The sequence below is a fragment of the Alosa alosa genome, chromosome 14 (assembly GCF_017589495.1).
Source record: "Alosa alosa isolate M-15738 ecotype Scorff River chromosome 14, AALO_Geno_1.1, whole genome shotgun sequence".
Lineage (NCBI taxonomy): Eukaryota > Metazoa > Chordata > Actinopteri > Clupeiformes > Clupeidae > Alosa > Alosa alosa.
The window spans coordinates 18519223-18544012 of record NC_063202.1 but is presented as its reverse complement, the minus strand read 5'-3'; the positions used below and the strand labels follow the sequence as shown (position 1 = coordinate 18544012).

General features: G+C 44.8%; 1 protein-coding gene, 1 long non-coding RNA gene and 1 other non-coding gene across 4 annotated transcripts in view; 2 read left to right on the top strand and 1 right to left on the bottom strand.

Annotated features, from left to right (window-relative positions):
• Window positions 1-18547, top strand: part of LOC125307207 (thrombospondin type-1 domain-containing protein 4-like) — a 56231-nt gene extending 37684 nt beyond the window's left edge. For both annotated transcript variants that reach the window (XM_048263055.1, XM_048263056.1), the window contains 11 exons: window positions 6486-6684; window positions 12756-12931; window positions 13185-13284; window positions 13815-14006; window positions 14258-14387; window positions 14901-15105; window positions 15621-15794; window positions 16166-16339; window positions 16567-16746; window positions 17050-17194; window positions 18158-18547. In XM_048263055.1, coding sequence (XP_048119012.1) covers window positions 6486-6684; window positions 12756-12931; window positions 13185-13284; window positions 13815-14006; window positions 14258-14387; window positions 14901-15105; window positions 15621-15794; window positions 16166-16339; window positions 16567-16746; window positions 17050-17194; window positions 18158-18300 — 1818 coding nt within the window. In that variant the 3' untranslated portion in view covers window positions 18301-18547. The remainder of the gene's footprint in view (window positions 1-6485; window positions 6685-12755; window positions 12932-13184; window positions 13285-13814; window positions 14007-14257; window positions 14388-14900; window positions 15106-15620; window positions 15795-16165; window positions 16340-16566; window positions 16747-17049; window positions 17195-18157) is intronic.
• An 8-nt stretch (window positions 18548-18555) lies between these two features.
• LOC125307208 lies at window positions 18556-19770 on the bottom strand. Its single transcript, XR_007195668.1, has 3 exons — window positions 19685-19770; window positions 18936-19204; window positions 18556-18732 (listed from the first exon to the last, which is right to left on the bottom strand). It is a non-coding gene; the product is annotated as an uncharacterized LOC125307208 (long non-coding RNA).
• Window positions 19771-24599: 4829 nt separating this feature from the next.
• Window positions 24600-24790, top strand: LOC125307733. The gene has a single exon (XR_007195769.1). It is a non-coding gene; the product is annotated as a U2 spliceosomal RNA (small nuclear RNA).

Genomic DNA, 24790 nt, shown 5'->3' with positions numbered 1-24790 from the left:
TATGATCATGTATGAAAAAACTATTTGAAAGATTTCCATTACTCGAAAGTTCTTTCTTAGTTGTTTGTTTGTTTACACCATGACATTAGTGACCTTGTGGCTTGAAATGAAGTCAAGGTTTCTGTCTCCTGGCGCTCTGTTAAAAATCACTGTGGGAATGTCTCATCTGGCCTGACCAGGCCGGCAAGTCCAGGGATGGAGTCTTAAACCCAAAGCGAAGTTCCAAGCATGGCTCACTGGAACTCTCTCTCTTGGACGAGAGCTCTTCTCGCTAATGAAAGCATACTGTGTTTGAGCCGAACGAGCCGATCGAGCCAAAGCACAGAGCCGCATCCTAGGATTATGTAGATGATGGGGTTGATAAATGAAGAGAATGTGCAACAGCTGGGAACATCTGCAGGCTGTGTCTGAGGTGCTGCTGGTGTCTTAATTCATTGCTCACCTGTTGGAGTCAGTAACCCTCACATCCTGCCTCTGGGCAGAGTTTTGTCTACTGTATAGTAATGGATCTCTGCATATACGGATGCCTATAAAGCACATTAACTATGTCTAGATAATGAGATTTCATTATGGCAACCATATGACATACCGTACAAGTCAAATATGTGGTTGTGTATTTATGAAGAGATTGGACATATCTGCTGTTAGAGTGCACAACTTCTCTGGGGTTCTCTTAAGACTGTTTTTCAGTTATTGAAAACACAAACAATGTGCGAACAATCAAAACATTTGTTTATTTGCTTGTTGATGGATTGCTCTGGATCTGTTGTAGAGCCCAAGAGTAAATGAAAAGATGGAGCTGTTACTTAATACTGTGCCAAGACTGTGCCAAGACTTCCTGCTCATAGGCATGAAGTCACTCAGAACTATTCACTTTCCCACTGTCGAGACTGCAGAACACACAGCCTCACAGGCAGTTCAAAGCTCCCGGGCACCGGGCTCAGTCCATAGCCGTAGCTAAAGGATTAAGTGTCATAGTAAATCAGCACAGCCACCTCTTGACAATCTGCATGTTGAGCGCATAATAACAAGCGAAGCATCTGCCTTTTTCATTAGCTCTGCTTACACTCAGGTCTAAATTAATCATTGTTGAGAGTTGGGGTTAGGGCAGATCATTATGTTCCCACACTCGAGCAGTAAATTTAGTCACATCTTTCTCACTTGACCGAGGAATTTCTGCTTCGCTTTTTTTAAAATATAAATTCAAGGTAGTATTTTTGTCCTCTTACAGTAAGTGTGGTTAGTTCAGTGTCAGAGTGGATCTTTTAAAGATTAACTGTACAATAACTTCACAAATTTAGAGATTAATTACAGGCTGAAAAAGAAGTGAGACTGTGAGGAGAAATAAACATAATTGCAGTTCATTATATAATTACAGTCCATTATGTGTGCAGTTAACACTCTCTTAAGTTAACTCATATGGCATAGTCTCTTGTATGACGTACACAGCAGATTCAGCACGGGCACTTCCACTGAAGTTTCTCTATAGGACCACACAAGTACACATTTCCCTGACGCTACAAATGGAGTAACGTTGAGTTAAAGTTGAGTACACAAATATGCAACACTCTAGAGTAATCATATTAATCATGGTGGTTATTTGTATTACATTTATCATGCATGAATAGAGGGATGAAATATTTTCTGTGTGAAAGAAAACTTTCTGAAAATGGTGGTCTGTACTGGGCTGCTTGCCACGTATATGTACATGTCCCTCAAAAACAAAAACAAAACAAAGATAAATAATGTCACTGGCAGTGAAAGTGATGCTGTGTACAAGAATATGTTGATATTATCTGGGAACAAAGATATTTATGGAGCCATAACTTGTGTTGCAGTGAGCTGGAGGATCATGGTGACCAGGAAAAAAGAACACATACCATCCTCAACATATTTATTTATCATCGTGCAAAGCTCTCTGAGCCTTTGGCTTTTTGGTGTAGAGGCTTGGCCAGCGGTAGGCCTAGACATTTCTCTCTCAACTAATAGATGCGAGAACTTACGTGTCCTACCGACTCCCTCGTCTCGATCCTCACACGTCTAACCATTTCCAGATGAAGGGGGATTTTTAGTGACATTTAAATCTCAATTACAGCACTCCTGAATGGATGGCGTACCATCCTGTGCCAAAACAACGCAAGCCACCCACAGAGAGCAGGTTGTAGAAGAGAGAGAGAGAGGGAGAGGGAGAGGGAAAGAGAGGAGCATGCTGTTGGCACAAGCTGAATCAAACACTTAAACACAGCTGATGCCTCCAAAAGGAAAAATCTGGCTCCCGCTGTGCTTGTTTTTACATTTATTAAAAGGGAGTGTGGCTGTCCTGCGGGGCAGTCGAAACAGCGGCATGGTCCCTGCAAGCTGTTTAAACAGGCTCATTACCCTGCCTCTCTGCTGTTCACTGTAACAGAACCGTCGAGGTTACGTGTCAAATAGGTGCATTTTCACATGTGCCCATATCACAGTAGTGTGGGTGACACTGAGTGCCAGATGTACGTACATTTGCGAACGTAGCGTTATCAGCGTCATGGACACACCGCAGATTGCGAACGCTGTCAGACCCAAGTTTCCGTCATATTTATCAATCGTTTAATCCTTAGTGTAAACTGCGCCTTTCTCTGCCTTTCTCCGCCCATAAACGCCAATTTCTGAGCGTCCCACAACTGAATGGCAGCCTACATACAGTACAAGCGCAGTTGAATGAAGTTAACTGATGACAACATTAAAAGAATCAAACGTTTAGCGATCATGAAATAATACCATACATGATAAGATGTAAACAAGCAGGGAGATAATGAAGATCAGTAGTTCTACTCAAAACTACTTGTGCTCGTGAAGTAGGCTATGGAAGATTGGTCAAATCTAGCAAGTAGGAAAGTTTAAGTGAATGGCGTGAAAGTGAAAGTAAGACATTAGAAAGGCCAACGAAAGTTAAGGTTGCTTTTGGTAGTACAAATACTTTCACCACAAAAACTGGTGCTCTAAATAGCGATTCTGTTGTCTTTGAAAGGTTCTCTTATTGACGCATTGAACTGCAATTTGGATTAACACCTGCTTTTACAAAGGCGGAAGTATTTAGTAGTAGAATAGAATAGGCAGCACTTTCAGGAGCAGTCTTTGTACATACCCTTGAAATACATAATTAGGCTCTTTACTCTTCCCCTCCCATCTTTTTACGCTAAACTCCCACTTTCCCCTGGATCCTCCCATGAATGCATATGCATGACATGACAAACGCAATCTGCCACTTTCAGCTCCCGCGACAGGCAGTTTGCGCTTTTACATCATTGCGGCCTTTTTATATATACCTGCACTAATTTTTTGCATAAACAAATCATCGCCTGAAGTGGAAACAAAGCGTTAGTACATCTGGCCCTGAGAGAGCTGGTCTTTAGGTTATACCCCACACACACACACACACACACATATACACTCATGCTACAGCAACTCACAGCCACTACAACGAAATCTGATGAAACAGTAAAAGGTCAGATAAGAATTGAATGAAAGGATTTGTTTATACGATATGTTGGTGACCTGTCTATCTTGAAGACCATCTTGACATCCCAGTGCTCCTCAAGGACTGGTGGTGATTCACTTTTCAGAAAGAATCTGAAACGTTTCCATTCATGACTTTTACTGTCTGCATGAGGCACATCCATTTTACAAAGTATAAAGCCCTTGGTTGTGGATCAGGACTGAAGGGTGGGGGCAGTGTGCCCGCATTCCGTCTCCATTCTGCTGTTTTTCCACAAATGCAGCCCTGTATGCAGTCATCTCGTATTTCATCCATACTGATGCTGGCTGCAGGGCACTAAATCACGGGTCTCTGTGTGTGTGTGTATAAATGGATTCATATCTAGTGATTTTCCCAGGCACACAGCCACAGATAACCCCTCTGCCTGCCTGCCTGTCAGAGCAGAGCTTTATGGGAGGAAGCCAGCCCTTCGCCCCCTCCAGGGAATACACAAATACAGCCTTGGAGAAAATCGTGGTGATGGTTGAGTGTCAGCGGCTTTCGGGGTCTTGGAGCATATGTGGGTTTGAGTGTGCTGTGAGTAAGTATGCATGCTCTGTATGTGTGTGTGTGTGTGTGTGTGTGTGTGTGTGTGTGTGTGTGTGTGTGTGTGTTTGTATGGTAAGAAAAGCGGGGCTTTGTGTGTGTGTTTGTGGGACTTGGTTCAGGACAACCTTCAGCTGTGAGGATGCTCCTGACATTTTGAGCTTGGCTGTGAGGACATGGAGAAGGGTGGAAGGAGGACACGAGAGGAGGGTAGATCTGTGTTTGTGTGTGTGTGCGTGTGTGTGTGTGTGTGTGTGTGTGTGTGTGTGTGTGTGTGTGTGTGTGTTGTTTTATTTATCTTACATGTTTAGATTGAGTGCCGTGGGCGCCGCCTGATCCTGGAGAAGCGACGCTGGGGATGCCACTGCACAGCGTCCAAGCACGATGTTGTTGTCGTTCCACGGAGGTGGAAAAACATTCTCACTGCGGTCGGACGCTCCACATACTCGGGCTCCACTGCACAGAGTGTGTTTTGTCATCCGATACAGGGATTCTGTTCATGCGCCAGCAGAGGGGCTTTCTGGGTAAGCAGGAGGCCCTCAGGGGGGCAGTGTGTTACCATTGGCAGAGGTGGCCCTCCGTCTCTGAGTCTCTCTCCTAATCGCGATGCCCCTGACTGAACTCCTTTGATGGCACCTTTCTCACCCCAGGATGACCCTGACGACCGGCCAGCAGGGCCACACTTTTTTTCCGGACCCTTCTTTCATCAGTTGTGTCCCGTGGAGAGAGGACTGTGTTGTGTGGCTTGGCTTTTGAGCATATTGGTGTGTGTGTGTGTGTGTGTGTGTGTGTGTGTGTGTGTGTGTGTGTGTGTGTGTGTGTGTGTGTGTGTGTGTGTGCGTGTGCGTGTGTGCATGCGTGGTGTGCTTATGGTGCATTGAGCTGTGCACACACACACACACACACACACACACACACAAACATACACTCGCACATTCAAACATTACCACACCTCATGCAATCCCTTTCTCCTGTGCTGTGCTGGCTTTAGCATCAGGTCCGCGCATATGGCCGGTTTGGTAACAACAGAGCATTCATGTCTTAAAGGCCATAGGGGTATCTACAGTGTGAAGGAGTCCGGAGATGGATCTGCCTGCTGCAGGGCGTCCACTCCACAGGGTTCCCGCGGACAGGCCTGTTTGGTGAGACAGGGAATCCCTGAAGGGTTCGGTTAAGATCTGGATGAAATGGCCCATGAGGGGGCCATGTCTGGGAGCGCTGGAGATTCACAGGCTCGCTGTTCTCAAGGTGGTCGTAGCCCGGCATTCGTTTGTTTCCCCTAAGAGATGACTGCGCTGGGATGGCCGGGGTCCAAGAGCAGCACAGGAGAGCAGAGCATCGCTCATTTTTAAGGCCACTCTTGCCTCTGGTGAGCTGTTATCACCAACTCACCCCTCCCTGCCCCCCAGGCTCCTCCATACCACTGCCTCCGCTCACCATCATCCCTGGACATCAGGGGACCACCTCCTCTCTCCTCCCTCACCAAGTCTAGGCAGTTTGGGAAGCCCGCTGCTGAGTTCCCCTTAGTCAAACACACATTCACACATTGGGGGGTAGCCATGGCCTACTGGTTAGCGCTTCGGATTCTGGAGGGTTGCCGGTTCGAACCCCGACCAGAGGGAACGGCTGAAGTGCCCTTGAGCAAGGCACCTAACCCCTCACTGCTCCCCGAGCGCCACTGTAGCAGGCAGCTCACTGCGTCGGGATTAGTGTGTGCTTCACCTCACTGTGTGTTCACTTTGTGCTGAGTGTGTTTCACTAATTCGCGGATTGGGATAAATGCAGAGACCAAATTTCCCTCACGGGATCAAAAGAGTATATATACAGTACATATACATACAGTATGTACATTTGCAAATAAATAAATCAGGGGACCACCTCCTCTCTCCTCCCTCACCAAGTCTAGGCAGTTTGGGAAGCCCACTGCTGAGTTCCCCTTGGTCAAACACACATTCAAATCTCCTACATTTATAAACACCAGCAAGAAGTCTTCTTCAGAATATATGTGGAACATGTGTTGTGCCTGGTTGGACCTGGTAGACACACAGCTCCATCATAAGCTCATGCAAATCTCCACCTGAAAAGGATTCTGCCATTTAAGGCCTTGTGTGCTGTGAAACATGAGTCAGCCGTCACAAGCATGGAGATGGGGGCACCATTTTGTGGATGAACTATTTATTTATCCCTATGAATGTCTAAATTAATTTATCCTGGCAAATACAATTGTACAAAAAGAACAAACCCTTGTTACATTTGGCAGCTTTGGGATGGCTTTTGCTTGCTGGAGAATGTTAAAAGGGTGCTCTTCTCTTTTGTTCTCCTTCCTAACTTTTCTTCTTTCCTGTTTCTCTCTCTATCTCGTCTTTCAGTTATGCCCCTGACCTTATTATTTCCTTCTTCTCTCTGTGTCTCTCCCCACCTCTAGACGCTGGGCTGTGATGAGTACCTGGGCAAGGTGATGGACAGGTGTGGGGTGTGCGGCGGAGACAACACGGCATGCCGGCTGGTGTCGGGCCAGTTCAAGCACAGCCTGACCAAAGTGGGCTATCACAAGATTGTGGAGATCCCAGAGGGGGCCACCAAGATCAACATCACCGAGATGGTGAAGAGCCGCAACTACCTCGGTGAGTGGCCGAGAGGGTCATGGCAGTCAGCACACACACGCATACATACACAAACACGCATACATACACACACACACACATACATGCACACACACACACGCGCGCACACACACACACACAAACACACACACACACCCATGTACACACTCTGCTGGCATTGGATGCTGTCTGCTTAGACCCCAGTTGACAGGATTACGATATATGGATCTTTATAGTCATGCAATGATATTCTAGGGTGTATATAACTACGGAGACTTCAGTGGAGACATTTTAGTGGTATCCTTTCAGTACTGTTCTTTAAAGAGGTAAGGGGACTTCTCTATTGGTCCTTGCTGAGCACTTGAGAGTTGAATCTGGCCTTTTCTTCTCTGTGAAGCATGACTAGGCACTCTTTCCAGGAGCTGTGCGGAAGCTTCCTCTGGCTGACTTTAAGATAATGTTTCACATTTAGCTCTGTAGTAAAATAGAGGGAAGCCCGAGTATCGGCAAAAGTGACTCATAAAAGCCCTTTAACCGAATCAGCACTTTTTTGTGGTCACGCGGGTTCATTTCCGAACCTACCCGGCTCCTCTGCTTGCAGGGAACATCTGCTTGTAAAGTTGATTGGATTCCTTTAATTAAAAAGCAGCTGAGACAGGAGGAAAGTTTGACTTTTTTGTGTTTTATTTCCCCCTTTACTATCGCTTTCAGTGTCAGGAAAACCTCCGCTTCCTTCCCCTCAGAATCCCCCAGTTGATAATGCACTCGCTGGACAGGCTCCATAATGGCTTCAAAGCGCAATGGAGGAGTGCGTCGGCCAGCCTGTGGCTGGCTCAGGAGCCGCTCGGAGAGAGAGGGGCTGTCTCCTTGCATTGTGGGAGACTTCTCCTTAACGAGAGCCATGCCTCTGCTCAGTGCTGACTTCAGCCTCCTTTGCTCCTCCTCTACTCCACCCCTGCTGTGGTTGCGCCGATCCCTTTGGGGGTGGGGGTATAAACAAGCTTTCATTAGGGGTCCCATCTCTCTCCTGCACGTTGGTCCCTTTTAAATGAAAGCGAGGAATTTCCTCACCACTGGCCTGGCACAGGGTCTCACAGAGGGCACCATAGAGGGCGGCACACACTACGAAGCCACCCAGGGTGCCAGGCTCAGAGATGCAATGCTCAAAGACATATATAATATATAAGAGACTGAGTTGAGAGATGTATGTAATATAAACAGACTTATGACTTATGACAGGGCTATTCAATTGGCGGCCCGCGGGCCACGTGTGGCCCAGAATCAACCTCTGAGTGGCCCAGCCCGTAGTTTTGCCAGAGAAAGAAACATTTCGCGAGCCTTCAAAAAATCCTACAGAAATCCCTAGTAGCCTGGGGCCTCATGTACAAAGACTTGCGTGGATTTCATACTAAAACATTGCGTACGTGCAAACCTGAAAAACATCCCGATTAACGTGAAATTAAGCGCACATGCACGAGCATTACACTCCACCCTCTCTCCTCCCACAATCACACTCATTTTAATATGTTAACTAGAAGGACATTCGTGGATGTGGGCATGGGAGAGTTTACATGTTTACAAACACACACATCTGATACAAGCACATGAAAAAGTTTGATGCCGTTTTTAATGTGCCTGTGTCCAATGAAAAAAAAAAAGGAAAACAATAAATGTAAACATTAGGCTACTTGTTTTTCAATAGGCCTATATATTCATTTGTGTTGATTTAAAAATGTGTCATTATATCTGCTGCTTATCCTACCAGCTGCTGAAAATTGTCTGGCCCAGCTCAATCTCTTGGTTTGAAAATCTGGCCCAACTTAATTTTTAATTGAATAGTCCTGACTTATGAGATCACCCTGGGATGATCAGAGCACCTTGCGGTGTCAATACAGAGCAATGCCATGCTGTGCTGTAGTAGAGAGTTTACAAAGGGTTTATTTATGTGTGTTCTGTTTGTGTGTTTAGTCTGTGTGTGTGTGTGTGTGTTTGTGTGTGAGAGAGAGAGAATGTATATGAAGTTGATATGCTCATATGTGTGTTTTAGCAAGTGGAAATGGGTTTCTCTGTGTGTGAATGCTTGTGTGTGACTGTATGTCCCTTGGTGCAAATGTGTGAGTTGGTGTGTGTGTGTACATATGAGTGTGTGAGGTTGTGCATGAGTCTGAGCGCCTGCCCGGGTATGTGCACATACTTGGAACAGTCTAGCCTTTCAGCGGCTGTGCAATGCATGCAGGTTGGTGGAGTTTCGGAAGTGGTTTAGATGTCCTGTAATGAAAAGCTTTGAACTTCTGTAACATCCTCTGGATTGGCACCTCGTCCCCATGGGGTGGTGGTGGTGGTGGTGGATGTGATGATGACCAACACCTCAGAGGAAAACCCCTCCTGAGCCTCCATCCCAGCCATCATCTCTTAACCTCTTCCCTTCTCACCTCACCTCAATTCCCTGTTCAGTCTCAGCCCAACCACATGTGAAGAGTTTGGTTCCAAAACGCTATATCTCCATTTGTAAAAACATTAAAAAGTCATGTTATTTAATTGTGTATTTCAGGTAATATCAATCAAATTGCTGTTTTGAGTAAGGATAAATCAAATATCAATACCCAATTATAGTTCTACTGAAAATACTTGCGAAACAAAATGTAAACAAACAATTTATAATTTTTTTTTTTTAAATGGTGGATATAGCGTTTTAGAACCAAACTCTGTGTGACATATAAAACCGGCTTTTATTCAATAAGTGTAGCTGTTCTGGGCTTCCTGCTGTGAGGTGGGTTTGGTTCAAAGAGCAGCGGAGAGCGACTTAAATAACATCAACTCAGTGTATCTGCAGTTCAGATCTGGATGGCCATTTTGTTTTCCAATGCTGTTCCCTTTGGCTCCCCCCTATAGAGAAAGAACACCTCAGTCCCTGGAATAGAAAGGAATGCTTGTGAATCTCGTCCTAATCCTGTGCAATCACTGTGTGTGTGTTGCGGGTTTGCGTAATTATAGCCTGAGCTATTCGCCCGGTCTGCTGTGTAAATAACATCAGGCTTATCTGGGCTTATCATGTGGCCTCCACTGCGACAGTATGCAAAGCTGGGGAAGGTACGAGGCCGTGAGGGTGGCTTATGCTGAATCTGTCGCTGCTCTTCAACAGAAATCCTTAAATTAATGACCGCGTTCCCAAGTGCAGACACATGGCTTCACCCCTCGATGGCACAGAACCATACTAATGCCCTTGAGTGTCATTTTATTTACCGCAGAACGAAAGCTGGTGTTGCCATAAAAACATTTTTGAGGCAGCTGGTGAAATCATTTCCAGTTGGTAGGAACACCATCAGTGTTCTTATATTCACTGCTGAATGGCATTTCAATTCATTCTAGATGTGTTATTTTTTGCTCTAGTAACATCTCAGGATGCCTTTCTTCTAGCAAAGATGAACTTCGAGGTTACATTATAGACGATTACATGACAATTTTAGAACTTGAAACCAACATTTCTTTTGGAAGCATGTGTAACAGGGTGGTACCTAGGAAGGGCCAAGGGGCCAATCACAGTAGCCTGACTACGCCACCCTGAGGCCTAGTGCATCAGGGAATCTTTAAGAGATTGTACTGCTTTTGAGGTTCAGAATTCACAGTGGACATGAATTACAGGAAAACAATATTTATTAAGACAAAGCAGGGAAGTGGAGATCTGAGGGTGGCAACTATGGAAATTCAGACCAATACCATGCAAGCATAAAGAAAGGTTCACCTATTACACAGCAAAGGTACACAGTAAAGCTACAAGGAATACACCAAAACATCACACGCGGCTTAAATCCAGACCCCCCTCAGAGCCACCTCCTACTAAATAAAGATGAAAGTTGCAAACAGAAGGACAAGACAGGCAACACAAAAACAAACATAAAAAATAACCAAAGCAAAACCAAGACAAGACAAGACAGCAGCACGACCCATGTTCCCCATCAGCATGACTGTGCTGCCTAAGAACAGAACACAGAAGATTAAACAAAAGAACACACCACAATATACATAACATAAAACCACAAATGTCTATGGGGAGACAGCATACCCGGACGGTAGCAGGCAGGGCCACCAGTGGAGTCTACATTGCTACTGGCTTCTGGCCCTCTTAAGTAGCACCCACTGGTGCCAGATTGCTCAAATGCCTATGCCCTGCCCCCTTCATTAGCACTTCCAGGTGCTATGGGAAATAGCAGGCAGAGAAGGTCTACCTGCTACAATCCACCCCCCGAATTGTCGCCGCCCCCATGCTCCAACTGACCATTAAACTGTCCCTGGTCTAAAACCAGGGATTAAGGCACAGAACAAAATTAAAACATGGTGACGCCTTTAATTGGGCACGCCAAAATCCCTTAACGGGTACAGAAGACCTGGCCAGTGGACCCAACCCTGATACAGAGGGGGACCCAGTGGACTAACAGGGAAACAGGTAAAGTACATAAGGTCCCCAATATACAGAGCCCAGACGCCAAAAACATTAAAACATGACTATTGGCATTAAAAACCAAATACTTGGAGACCCAGCAGTCCCACTCCTGCTATCCAGAGCACAGGGAGACTGCAGTCCGCCGCTTATCCAGAGCACAGGAGACCCGCAGTCCGCCCGCTATCCAGAGCACAGGAGACCCGCAGTCCGCCGCTATCCAGAGCACAGGAGACCCGCAGTCCGGGCCGCCATCCAGAACACAGGAGAACTCCGCAGTCGCGCCGGGCCATCCAGGACAGGGAGACTGCAGTCCGCCGCTTATCCAGAACACAGGAGACCCGCAGTCCGCCACCGCTTATCCAGAACACAGGAGACCCGCAGTCCGCCACCTATCCAGAACTCCAGTGGAGACCTCGTGGTCTGACTGCCGCCTGTCCAAGTCACATCCCTGCCAACTGGTAGGCCAATGCCACACCAGTGGTCGCTAAGTAGGCTTCCCTCCTGCAACTCGGTCCAAGCATTGGGGGTTGGTCCAGAGGAGGCACCCAAAAACTTCCAGAGAGCCTGAGGATGGCAGGAGAGGTCCACAGGAAGGCTGGTCGGTAGAGCCTCCAGATCCATAATCTCCTGGCCGGCTGCTGTCTTGTCTTAGAAATAAAAAGCAAGAACCACAAAACAATCTGCCAACAAATTAACATACCTGGAATTCATGTTCTATGTGTCCCAACGACTTACCAGAATGTAAACAGGGTGGTATTTTAGAAGGGCAAGGCCAATCACAGTAGCCTGATTCACGCACCCTGAGGCCTAGTGCATCAGGGAATCTTTTAGAGATTGTACTGCTTTCAGGTTCGTAAATACACAGTGGACATGAATTACAGGAAAACAATATTTATTAAGACAAAGGTAGGGAAGTGGAGATCTGAGGGTGGCAACTATGGAAATTCAGACCAATACCATGCAAGCATAAAAGAAAGGTTCACCTGTTACACAGCAAAGGTACACAGTAAAGCTACAAGGAATACACCAAAACATCACACGCGTGCTTAAACTAGACCCCTCAGAGCCACCTCCCTACTAAATAAAGATGAAAGTTACAAACAGAAGGACAAGACAGGCAACACCAAAACCAAACATAAAATAACCAAAGCAAAACCAAGACAAGACAAGACAGCAGCACCCCCATGTTGTTCCAGCATGACTGTGCTGCCTAAAAGAACAGAACACAGAAGATTAAACAAAGAACACACCACAAATATACATAAATATAAAACCACAAATGTCTATGGGGAGACAGCATACCCGACGGTAGCAGGCAGGGGCTACACCAGTGGAGTCTACATTGCTACTGGCTTCTGCCCCTCTTAAGTAGCACTCCACTGGTGCCAGATTGCTCAAATGCCTATGCCCCGCCCCCTTCATTAGCACTTCCAGGTGCTATGGGGAAATAGCAGGCAGAGAAGGTCTACCTGCTACACATGCATGGTTATGTATTTTAGGACAAACTGAAGGCATGAGTTTGGTTTCATGCTTACACAAAATTAAGTGTCCTCACAAGACATCCTGGCTCTTTTTCCTAAGAGGAATTTCATGGATCATTGTATCAATATGTCCCATTTGATATGTTTGGTTTGTGTGCGTTTGTGTGCAGCTCTGCGCAGTCGATCAGGACGCTCCATCATCAATGGCAACTGGGCCATCGACCGGCCAGGGAGGTACGAAGGCGTCGGGACCATGTTCACGTACCGGCGGCCCAACGAGATCAGCAGCACGGCAGGCGAGTCCTTCGTGGCGGAGGGGCCTACCAACGAGATCCTGGACGTCTTTGTGAGTTATGGATGATCATGGGTGCCTGCGCCTCCTCCCTCCTCATCTGATTAATGCCTGTCGTCAGCCTGTCACCATCCTGGCTGTGTTTCTGCTCCGCACTTAGCTGCGGCACCTCCTCCAGGCCTCCTCCCCCGAGCTGAGATCTGGCCCCCGAATTCCCCCTCTTTTATGTTACTTTTTATGTTACTGAGTGAATCTCTACCTTCTCCTTCAACTCTCTCTCTCTCTCCCTTCCTCTCTCTCTTCTCAGATGATCTATCAGCAGCCCAATCCTGACATTCACTATGAGTTCATCCTTCCCCTGGATAACAGCCGAGGCCCCCAACTCCCCACTGATGGCGGTGCAGGAGGTGAGTGCTGAGTGCCGAATGGCTCCCTCAGTGTGCCGCTTCAGCTGCGAGCGCGCTGGGAGATTATTACAGAACGCTTCACTCAGACTCTCACGTCTCACAACATCACGGCCCGGCCAAAAAACCTCCTGCGAGTTCTCATTGTGTTGTTTGGTGAATGTTTGGCGGGAAAGAGGCATGATTCCCAGCGCTAGTGTCCTCAAGTTCAGGAAATATGAGCGTGTGTGTGTGTGTGTGTGTGTGTGTGTACGTGTGCTTGCGTGTGCTTGTCAGCTTTAAGAATATTCAATCCGACATGCTCTGTCTTGTTTGGATGTTGGAAAAGAAAATTGTATCTGTTAAAATAATCGGTTTGACTGATGTAGGAAGAGTCAATTTTAATGCTTGTCCACAGAGACACAAAGAACCTCTGTGTGCTCCTCTTGGTCAGATATATTCCCAGTCACATAGGCACGATTTCAGTGTCTCGTTGGAAAAGAAACCGTATTAGTCAAGTCCCTTCAAAGAAACGCGTGTGCCTCATTCCACAGGGAACGCAGTTAACGGCCAAGGTGTGACTGACCGCTACGACGGCTACAGCGGGTCCAACCAGGGGTCTCAGGGTGGATACCCTTCCCTGGTGCCGGACAACCAGTTACCACAGCCGCAGCCTCCCCGCTGGCAGCGGGAGTACAATTGGAAGCTCACCGGCACCACAGACTGCAGCGCCACCTGTGGCAAAGGTGGGAACTGCAGTTGTACAGTTTCTTGTGTGCATTTCTCATTCAAAAAGACAGACACAGACATCTACTACCATCAAAATATCATACATGAAAACAGTACATTTAATTGTGTTTTATACACACCATAATATACAATAAGATGTTTTATAACAGTGAGACAAGAGTGGACAGTACAAACCCAAGATAGCCACGGCTGGAAACTGGTTGCTATTCTGCCAAAGCAGTAACTTGCCTCATCCTCCCCTCCACAGGCAGCAGGTACTCTGTGTTTAACTGCGTCCACAGAGTGACCCATGCGCACGTGTCAGAGACACTGTGTGACCGCGCCACCAAGCCCAGTCCTCAGGAGGAGCCCTGCAATACAGAACCCTGTCCAGCCTTGTGAGTACCCGCCATTTCATATCCACACACACCTACACACAGGCAGAGTTCATGTCATATCCACACACACGCACACACAGGCAGAGTTCATGTCATATCCACACACAAGCACACACAGACATAGTTTAGCACCCATCATGTTAGATTCACACACATTTACACACAAGTAGAGTTGAGGTCCCATAATTTCGTATCCACACACGCTTAAACACAGACAATCAAATGTAAACATGCATTTTTGAAATGTAACATAGGTTACTCGTGTTTTTATAACCTTGTAAGTTATTGTTAGCCAGTTATATATTCAGTGTCAGTGGTCACAGTGATGTTATGGTGACATTTAGTGAATCTTTTAGTAATGGTTTTGGTATTTTCCATTCATTTACCCAGAAACGATATTAACAAGTTTTTTTGGAATACTTCCCTGGGCCAGTTATCTGAGTGCATAATAGTACAGTGACCCTCAGGGAATCGTTTTGGAATGCCTGTGTCTGCTCTGCTCTATCCATGCAGCTGGGACATTGGTGAGTGGTCAGAGTGTAGCAGGACTTGCGGCCTGGGCATGCAGCACCGGCAGGTTCTGTGCCGACAGCTGTACGCCAACCGCACCCTCAATGTGCACACCAGCCGCTGTCGCCACCTGGAGCGGCCCGAGACGGCCAGCACGTGCCAGCTCAAGATCTGCAGCGAGTGGCAGATCCGCTCCGAGTGGAGTCCCGTGAGTGACAGCTGTCAGTCAAAGCACTGCCTCTCCTCTCCTCTCCTCCCCTACACCACACCACGTGAGGAGACACAGCAACACATGCACATAGATTTTATACATACAAAATATTACTGATGATTTTAAGTCTTGAGTAGCAATTCATTTATTACATTTTTGATGTGTGTCTACGTTGTGAATAATCTGTTGTTAAAAATAGGATAAAAGATGTTTCTCTGAAATGCTCAAATTAGTGTTTTTCTACAGTAATTACATCATGCCAAAAGAAGGTGGCATTGACAAGTACTGGGAATGTTGCTTACACATTTCACATGTAAACAGTAACCAAGGGATGTAACCATGTACAACCAGTCGTGCAGTTGTAGGAGAAGAGAACAAATTCTGGCCAGCAAGCAAACCCTACCAATAGTCACTGCTGTGGGTTTCTGTCTCGGCACAGAGGGGCTACTTGCTGGTGTGTATGTGTGTGGCTGGACATAATGCACCCGACCGTTCTCTCCTTCCCTGTCCAGTGCTCAGTGCCGTGTGGAGTGGGGCAGAAGAGGCGAGACGTCCACTGCCTCAGTAACGTGGGCGACGTTGTCGCAGATGAGGAGTGCAACATGAACCTGAGGCCCAACGACGTGGAGAACTGTGACATGGGACCCTGCGCCAAGAGCTGGTTCTTCACCGAGTGGGGTAGTCGGGTGAGAAACTACTTCCTGATGGGTTTGGGACAGAGAATTGTCCCATGTTGTTTCCTTGGATAGTTCTTGATTGTCAGGTAAACATCCACATATTAAGGAAGTGCGAATCAAGTTTATCACTTCCTATTGATTTGGGAGAACTAGGTGTGTTCGGTTGACCCCGATATTTATAACAGTGTCAAGTGCACTTTACATAACACATGAAGACATTGTGTTGACTTGAGTGGTAAATGTCCCTATGCATATCATCATACCATCATATCAGTGAAGAAATACAGTGTGAACACCTGAAATGAAAGTAATTCTTATTTTAAAGATTTCATATACCAGCATATAAAACATTTCATGTCTGGCCTATTGTCTATCCACAGTGTTCTGCAGAATGTGGGATGGGTTTGCGAACCCGTGGAGTCCTGTGCCTAACCAATCACATTAGCAGTCTGCCACTGGAGGGCTGTGGCTCAGAGCGCCCCCCAGAGACTCAAGTGTGCAACAACGGACCATGCGACAGTCGCATAGAGTGGTACACTGGGCCTTGGAGTCAGGTGTGTTATTGCTTTAGCTCCTTAACCATTGTAATGAGCATTGTTCATGTACCATTTCTATACAACTGCACGTTGGAAATGTGCATAACACTTTTCTATAAGCTGTGCCCGATTCCACTTCTCATAATTGAAAACGACTTGCTGAGTCCAAAAAATAATAGTACACTCCATTGTTGTTCACGCTGCCTCCTCTTCTTCTACTTGATCCTTTCTGGTGTCTCCCTCAGTGTTCTGCCGACTGTGGCCGAGGGACACAGCAGAGATTGGTGGCGTGCCTGATGAGCTCGGTCGACGGCTTCACTGTGATGCCCCAGTACGAGTGCTCGTCCCTGGATAAGCCCCTCGGCCAGCAGAGCTGCGAGATTAAAGCCTGCGGGACCAAGTGGTACCACACTGACTGGAGTTCGGTGAGTCGGCATTAGAAGTGATGTACCATTAACCTTATTTATAACTTAGCAGTTAGGAAAGCCAGACCACACCAAATACTCTTCATTGGACTTCACTATGGTGCCCAAAAATTGAGTAAATTAGATGAGATGCTTCTGTATGGAGGTTTGCCCATGCCATGAATGGCTGTTCAACGCAATGCCAAAGATTTATGTAATTCCCAGTGACTGACTGAGTCCCCTTATTCAGCCAACACTTTTTTTAACATGCATTGTGCATATCTGTGTGTGTGTGTGTGTGTGTGTGTGTGTTTACACCTGCAGTGTTCCAAGACATGCGAGGGTGGCTTCCGGATCAGGGAGGTGCGCTGCCTCTCGGATGACCTCCAGTCTACAGAGGGCTGCGAGGAGCACCTGCGTCCGCCGGACAAAGAGGAGTGCAATCCTCAGCCCTGCATCCCTGAGATAGGTCAGTGTGTATCGCTTCAGCCTCAGTGGTCTCACCTTCACAGTGCCTTGGATTGGAAGCTTAACGTTTGCAGTGTTACGGGGGAGGGGGAGGGGGGTGTCATGAGCAGTCCAGCCTGCACATTAGTGTGTAGAAGCTCTGCCCGGAATGCAATTAGCTTTATCAGTACTACAGGAAAAAGTTAACATTTAGCAGCGAATGCAGTGGCAGGCCAGGTTGAAATACAGTATGGGTCAGACTGTGCAGACAGTGATATCTTGTCCATCAGACTGGTCAGGCTATGATGTTGAATTTACTTGCAAGTTGCAAGCAAAGCTAATCAACTGGGTCACTTCAGATGGCCTTGTGGGACCAGTGCTAGACATGGCTAGCGCACAAGTTACGTAAATGTGCACTGTAACCATTACATTATCTCAGCTTCCATCCAAATAGAGAGAACAGTGAACACTAGACTTTATTATACCCAAATGAACCATATTACATAGACATCTATACGAATTAAAGGTGAATGCGCTTTTTTGAAATAAGGACCATAATAATCAGGTTCACATGAATTCATTTTGAAGTTCTGATTAAATTAACCTCAAGAAATCTATAATTAAGGGTTTTAAGTAAACGTATCGGTAATATCAATATAACAGTAAAAAAAAAAGTAATCTGACTGGTTTATATTTAGTGGTGTTTTTATTAAAAGGTGAAATGTCAAGAACATAGGAAATTAAAATCTACAGCTATATCTTACAACACACTGGAGAAATCAATATCACATTTGGATTGGATTTCAGTCATCCATAGGCTAACAATCACACTAGTGATCTTGTGGTGAACGTCTGAGACTTTGAAACCCAAAACGTATAAATAAATACACGTCACAAGATATGTTTAAGTTAAATCTTCTGCTACCATGAAAGTGATGCCCAGTGTGTACTTTCTGTAATAAAGACGTCCCTCAATGTCTTCCAGATGAGAACTGTCGGGACAAATACTTCAACTGCAACGTGGTGGTCCAGGCTCGCCTGTGTGTGTACAACTACTACAGGAATGCCTGCTGTGCGTCCTGCTCGCGTGTACCCCACAGGGCCTCGGGGTTCAGAGGCCAACGATAGCACCCCCGTCCTGGGCTTCACTTCTCCAGTTGGCCCCCTGAACCTCTGGGTCCCCCCAGACCCAGATTACACAGAGCCCTGTGCATCGCATACACCGGCCCCTCGGGAAGCACTATGGGAGTGAGCCGTTCACAGACTCATTACGCTGACCTAACGGAGTGCTTGGGAATGATACTTGGATAATGTTTGGGCCTTTCTGAAGAGACCACATGGATAAAAACATAACACTTGGTGATTAAAGGGGGGGGGGGGGCAATGACGTTGCCCTTTGAGATATATGAAAAGTGTATGTCCTTCAGCCCCAGTCTGAGTGGAACTGTCTATTGTCAGCCAATTCTTGACCCTTGACATGAACTCCAAGACATCATTAGGGTGAAACTCTGGTGCATTTTTAGGCTGTTGGATCAAGGGATGACATCGGTCCAAAATGCCCTGTCAGGAAGAGGCACCACAAACATACTCAGACACAAGATGGAGAATGAACAAAGAGGGAAAAAAGCAACCTTTTTAAATCATACCTTTTATTATGTATTGATGCGATGTATAAATGTACACATTTGTAATAGGATTTTTTTTTTAAACCACCACATATTTATGACAATATTATTAATTACTGTCTATGATGTGACACATACCTCCACTTACTAAGTCACCCTCACCAGAGTAGTCAAGACAGCAGTGGATGGTGGCTCTTAAGGGACACGGTTCACCTCAAAGGAACTGCAGCCAGGAGTTTCCTGTAGAGACCGTGTCTATGGCATTCACCTCTCCAGGTACCCCTGGCGATGGCCCAGTTGAGTTCATCTCCAGGGGCTTCCCTTGGCTACGGGATCAGGCTGGGCAATACTGCTGGCTACCGCTGCTGGATATTACCAGCAGCCTGGTCATATCCGGTTGCCTACTCCTGAAAAGAATGGTGATCATTAAGCAAAGGTTAATTGCATGCCAGGACATAGAGCTTTGCATTTGTGGATAAACATGTGGATGTTCTTTCTGTTGACCCCGTCCATGATAAGCGTAAGTCCAAGGCACATTGTTTTGGGCATCATGATCATACCTTCAGTTATTAAGCCAAAATGAAGTGCATTTAAGTGCATATATCAAAACACAAGTTTACATGTGTTCCTGTAACAGCTTAGACATTTCCTAACTAAATACACAGTGACATAATAATTAAAAGGCCCAGAAACCACAAAATTGAAAAGTATTAGCAACTTCATTAACACAGTAACCCATTTCAATCATTCTCTCACAATGATATTTCAATGTTTTCTTATAATAAGGACTTGGCATGATGGTTAAGTCAAGATAATAAAACTACTAATTTATACAACTCTTGCCCTCACCATGTGTATATTCTGCCCAACTCTGCCTTAAACTGTACCTTTGGTGTCTTTATCGACGCATGATTGAATACTAGGCCGGGGGCTGAAGTCATCACTGAGCTTTGGCGTCAGTTACAGCACACTGTTTATAAAGAACATATGGAGCAATAATCAGAATCAGAAACCACTTTAATAGCCAAGTATGTTCACACATATAAGGAATTTGGTCCCAGCTGGTAGTGTTACTCTAGCATACACAATGGACAAAACTTAGGAAAATATACAGCTCTGGAAAAAATGAATGACCACTGCAATTTTTTCTGATGTCATCCTACGGTTGCTGAGTGACATTCAAATGAGTTAATGGTCATATTCAAATTTGCAGAGATGTCTTAATTTTGAATATGACCGTCAACTCAATCGAAAGTCACTCAGCAACTGAAAAAATGTGCAGTGTTTTTTTTCCAGAGCTATACAGTACATATACAAAACAAAGTACATGTTTTATACAGACATATACAATAAACATGTTGTAACAGTATACCGTTACACTAAACATGCAAAATACAGGATGCATATAAGACAAACAATGTACATAAGGTTCTAGTGTATGTGGGTTGGCTAGGGCAACTCAATGTGTATAATGTAAGAAAATGAAATGAGATGAGCGAGTCTCTGTAATTCAGCATTTACAAATTGTAAGCAGAATGTAATAACCGTCAGAAAAACCAAGAGTGAGGTCAGATATATGACATAAACTGATATATATAGATATGTACCACCAATGACAGATATTGTCCTGAAGCAGAGGGTGTATTATAGTCTCTATGGTTGCAGACATACACCGTAGGCCTACAAATCTCATCTACATGACATAGGTGGGATCATGACACTAATATGTGAACACACCAACAGTTCATCTCATCTCACTGAGCCTTTGTTAAGACCAATCCTAGAATGGCCACTGTCAAATCCGCTAAAAGCCTAAAAAGTTTGCAATGGTGCCAAACCATACAGCTGAGTCAGTCTACACTGAGAGTGAAACACAAATACTCTGCACATTTTCCATGAAAGAATCAAAGCTTGGTTCAAGTTTAACATTAAGACATTTATGAGCTTCCTCTGTATCTACTAGTTCAGCAATTCCAGACATTTATCTAGTAATTGAGTCAAATCAGACGTTTCTTTTAAAACAATAAGCAAAAGGATGAAAGCAGCTCCTCACGACTGGAAATGATGCGTTGAAATTCACATTACTCTAAACATCTGCCGACCTGCAATGAAGTAAGAACCACTTGGAGGTTTTCCCCCACCTCCATACCTTCATTTTTCCTACTTTCTTGCCATACCAAACAATCACCACCAACATTGGTGCATGGTAATGAAATGTATGTTATCTTGATCATGGCACCTCCCCTGCCAAGAATATCTGGTTTCCCATTGACAAGAGTGACCAAAGAGCTAGACATTTCACACAGGTAAAACCAGTGGGCATTCTGTACTGTTAGTGGTCCGATCATACTGGGAACATGTTTGTCTTCCCCCCTACAAAGTTTGGGCAGGCTAGGAATAACACTTTTTAAGATAGCAATGCCCTTGCAGTTTCAACTACATGTGTGGAGTATCCCATTTCAAACATCGGTCATGGAGTCATGCTACAAAGGAATCTCCGTCTGTCAGGACTCCTGCTGCAAATAATAATAATAATAATAATAATAATAATAATAATAAATAAATTAATTAATACAATTCAAATTGTACCTGTGCTTGAAAGCAGCTGTGGTTGAAAAAGATGTCAGAATCTCAGAAATAATCACGTTATGCAGTCAGCTTAAGACGGCAGCAGGCGGCTACATGAAGTCGAATCCCGCTACTGACTGACAGGCAGGGCTTCAGTGATGTCACTACCTGTGGCTAATTAGTAAATTGCACACCTGTCCTCTCAATGTGATGCGTCTATTGGTTTTGAAGCCTGCTGGAGGAGCATGGCCTAGGTTTTCTCCCTCTTTGTCTGTTAGCAACATTTGGGAAACTTGTGGAATTTGAACACTATGAACTGCTTTTGACCTGAACTTAAAACACCAAAGATGCTTGCGCTGGCCCAAGTAACAACGATGAGCAGAGTGCCAGCACGGCACAGGTACAGAATGTTGCAAAAGCAGCCCGACCAAATATTGAGCAACACCAAAGAACTTTCCCTCTGTCGCACGCACGCTATTTGTTTATCCAGCACCGGCTTTGCAAATAACGATGTCCACAGACAAGGTAGAATATTTTGCATGACTTATAAAAGTACGATGTATTGCGACATCAGATGCAAGTCAAATTTGTAGTTTCTTATGTCTCATTCCATCGAACTACAGATCCACTACCCGATCTGGCAAACTTACATAGTGCGGTTATAGCCGATAGAGGGCACTGATTTTTGGTTTTCAAGAGCTGTAGGCTTGAAATATTTCACTTTGAGTGATTTTCATATGACAGATATGCAGTGGTGGAGGAAGTACTGAAACTCAGTACTTAAGTAAAAGTACAAATACACAGAGAATTATTTACTTTAGTAAAAGTAAAAGTACCACAATGACAACCCTACTTAAGTAAAAGTAAAAGTACCTGCTTTTTAAATGTACTTTTAAGTATTAAAAAAAAGTATTTGCATAATGATTTATTCTCTTAATATATATATTCTAAAAGGAAAAATCAGTATGGGCTGTGGCATTTTAATTAAGCTAGTTTTAGGTTATACTCGACTAGATAGTTTTAAGTTAATGCAATTGTGCTTACCATCTGTGGCCCAGTTTACATTCTGACCTACAATTCTAGAGACTGTAATTCTGGTTATCTACTAGGGTGATCTGCTGAGTAATATCATTCAGCAAAACACGAGAGCCTGAAGTTTAACGGGGTAGACAAGGGAAACGTCGGGTGGATCGTAATGCCAATTATGCTGATTGAACAGAAAAGTTGCTGAGAAAGGTGTCTTTATGATTAAGTTCAGTTTCACTTGCGCAGACGCATAGACATTGAATGAGCGCTCCCGTTACTACATCCTAATTGTAGGCTATGCATCTTTATTTAATCACACACAATTAAAGAATATTTCCTAATCTGGAAAATGTTACGTTTTTTCCGGCCACCGGTTCATTAATAGTCTACCATTCATTTGTGCCGCAAATGAGCAGACGTGTGACAGAAGCATGGGCATAGCCTGTAACTTCGCTGATCCGCGGATAGCAATCTCATCGGAGAGGAGGCCCTAACGCTGCAGATAACAGACAGAGAAAGGCACAGAACACAGTTGCATGTACAGTGTAGCCATGGGTCTGGTAAATATAGCCTACCGAATGCAGATGGCTACAAGCTGACGCTTTGCCTGGTCTAGACTAGAAGCTTATGTTTCTAAGACTGCACGTAGCGCTCCAGAATCTTTGGTAGCAACCCCCGGTAAAACAAACGTGTTTGTCAGAGAGAAAAAAAATCATCACTGATCATAAAATGTACCGTAAAAAGGAACGATGGCGTTGTAGAAATGTAGCGGAGTAAAAGTACAGATAATTGCTGTAAAATGTAACGAAGTAAAAGTAAAAAGTATGCACTATAAATTTTACTTAAGTAAAGTACAAATACGTGGAAAATTTACTTAAGTACAGTAACGAAGTATTTGTACTTCGTTACATTCCACCACTGCAGATATGACAGTATAAGACCTATTTTGAGTGCAATCTCAACAATATACTAGATATAGAAAGCAGTTTTGTGGCCAGCCTGCTCAGTGGAGGATTGCAGCCTATGACTTATTCACCGCTATGAAATATTGGAGAAACGTAAGTTATTGTGTAGCCAAAGTGTTATTAAATGAAATTAATTAAACAAGGAAACGGTGGTTGTTGTGGAAACGGTCCATTTTGCGCATTAGATTAAGTGGGTGCTCCTCTCTTGGGTGCTCCTTGTTGGTGCCCAATCCCAATCCCCCCACCTTTCTTATGCAGCCCTTGCCACTTAATCTACTATCCCCCCCATAAATGCACAAATAGGCTGACACCAGACATAATTTCACTGCATTTCTTACATCCAGTAACTATATGCATGTGACAATAAAGTTCCTTGTATCTTGTATTAGATTAAGTGTGTGAGTGTAAGGGAGTGAGAGAAAAATAGTTACAAACTGACTTCACAGGTTTTCCTTGGTCTGTTTTCAGTAGTCTATTTGTTTGTCTCTTGTATCTCGTTTTAAAGTTCTGCAATGGTCGATTTGACGCAGAACCATAAATTGGTCTATAGCCTACTAGTTACCTTGCTTGGATATGCAGCAGCCCTTGCTTATGTTTCTCACAGTAGAAAGCCAGACTCTGGCTGCTGGTGTTGACCATGATGTTGTCACGCTTATTCCAGGGTATAGGTCTGCATTATTTTGGTAGACTGTGTCTTTCCAATTTCCAATTTGTCTCATGTCAGATACATTTTAGATTCTACTGTATTAGAATTCATATAAAGAGCCAATTCAGTAGACTAAGTTTATCGTGAGGACTGAGGAGCTCAGCCAATGTTGTAGCCTATGCCATACCACTTTTATCCACTGGGTGGAGGGATGGCATTTTTAAAATAAAAATTAAACCTTAAATCCGAGACCAAAGCCATTTACAACAGTAACTATCTGACGCGTGTGCTTCTCGTGCTTAAACGCACAGACAATCTATGTAAACGCTTCTTTAAAACATATTGTGAAATCATGTTTCTTCTTACTCGTTTGTGATTGGTTCAAGCGATGCATTGTGTAACGCCTCATTCAAAGTATTGCTCTAAATGTCCATCTAGCAGCAATCGGTAAGGATTTTCAAACTTTCTAAGTAATGGAACGTGAAAGTGCAGGTATCTGGGCATCCTCTCTGATGTAACTGTGTAGGTTATTGTAAGGACTCTAAACGTGAAGTTTAAGACGGCAAATACAGTCCTTTGCTAAAGGTGGAGGAAGGTATCGCTTCTCGGCCTTTTGGCTAAGATCAAGTGTAGTATCTGTTCTTATCAGTTTAATATCTGATACGTCCCCTACCCGGGGACCATATATTAAATTGATTTTTGGAACAGGGAGATGGAATAGGGGCTTGCTCCGTCCACTCCACGCATCGACCCGGTATTGCAGTACCTCCGGGAACGGTGCACCTCCT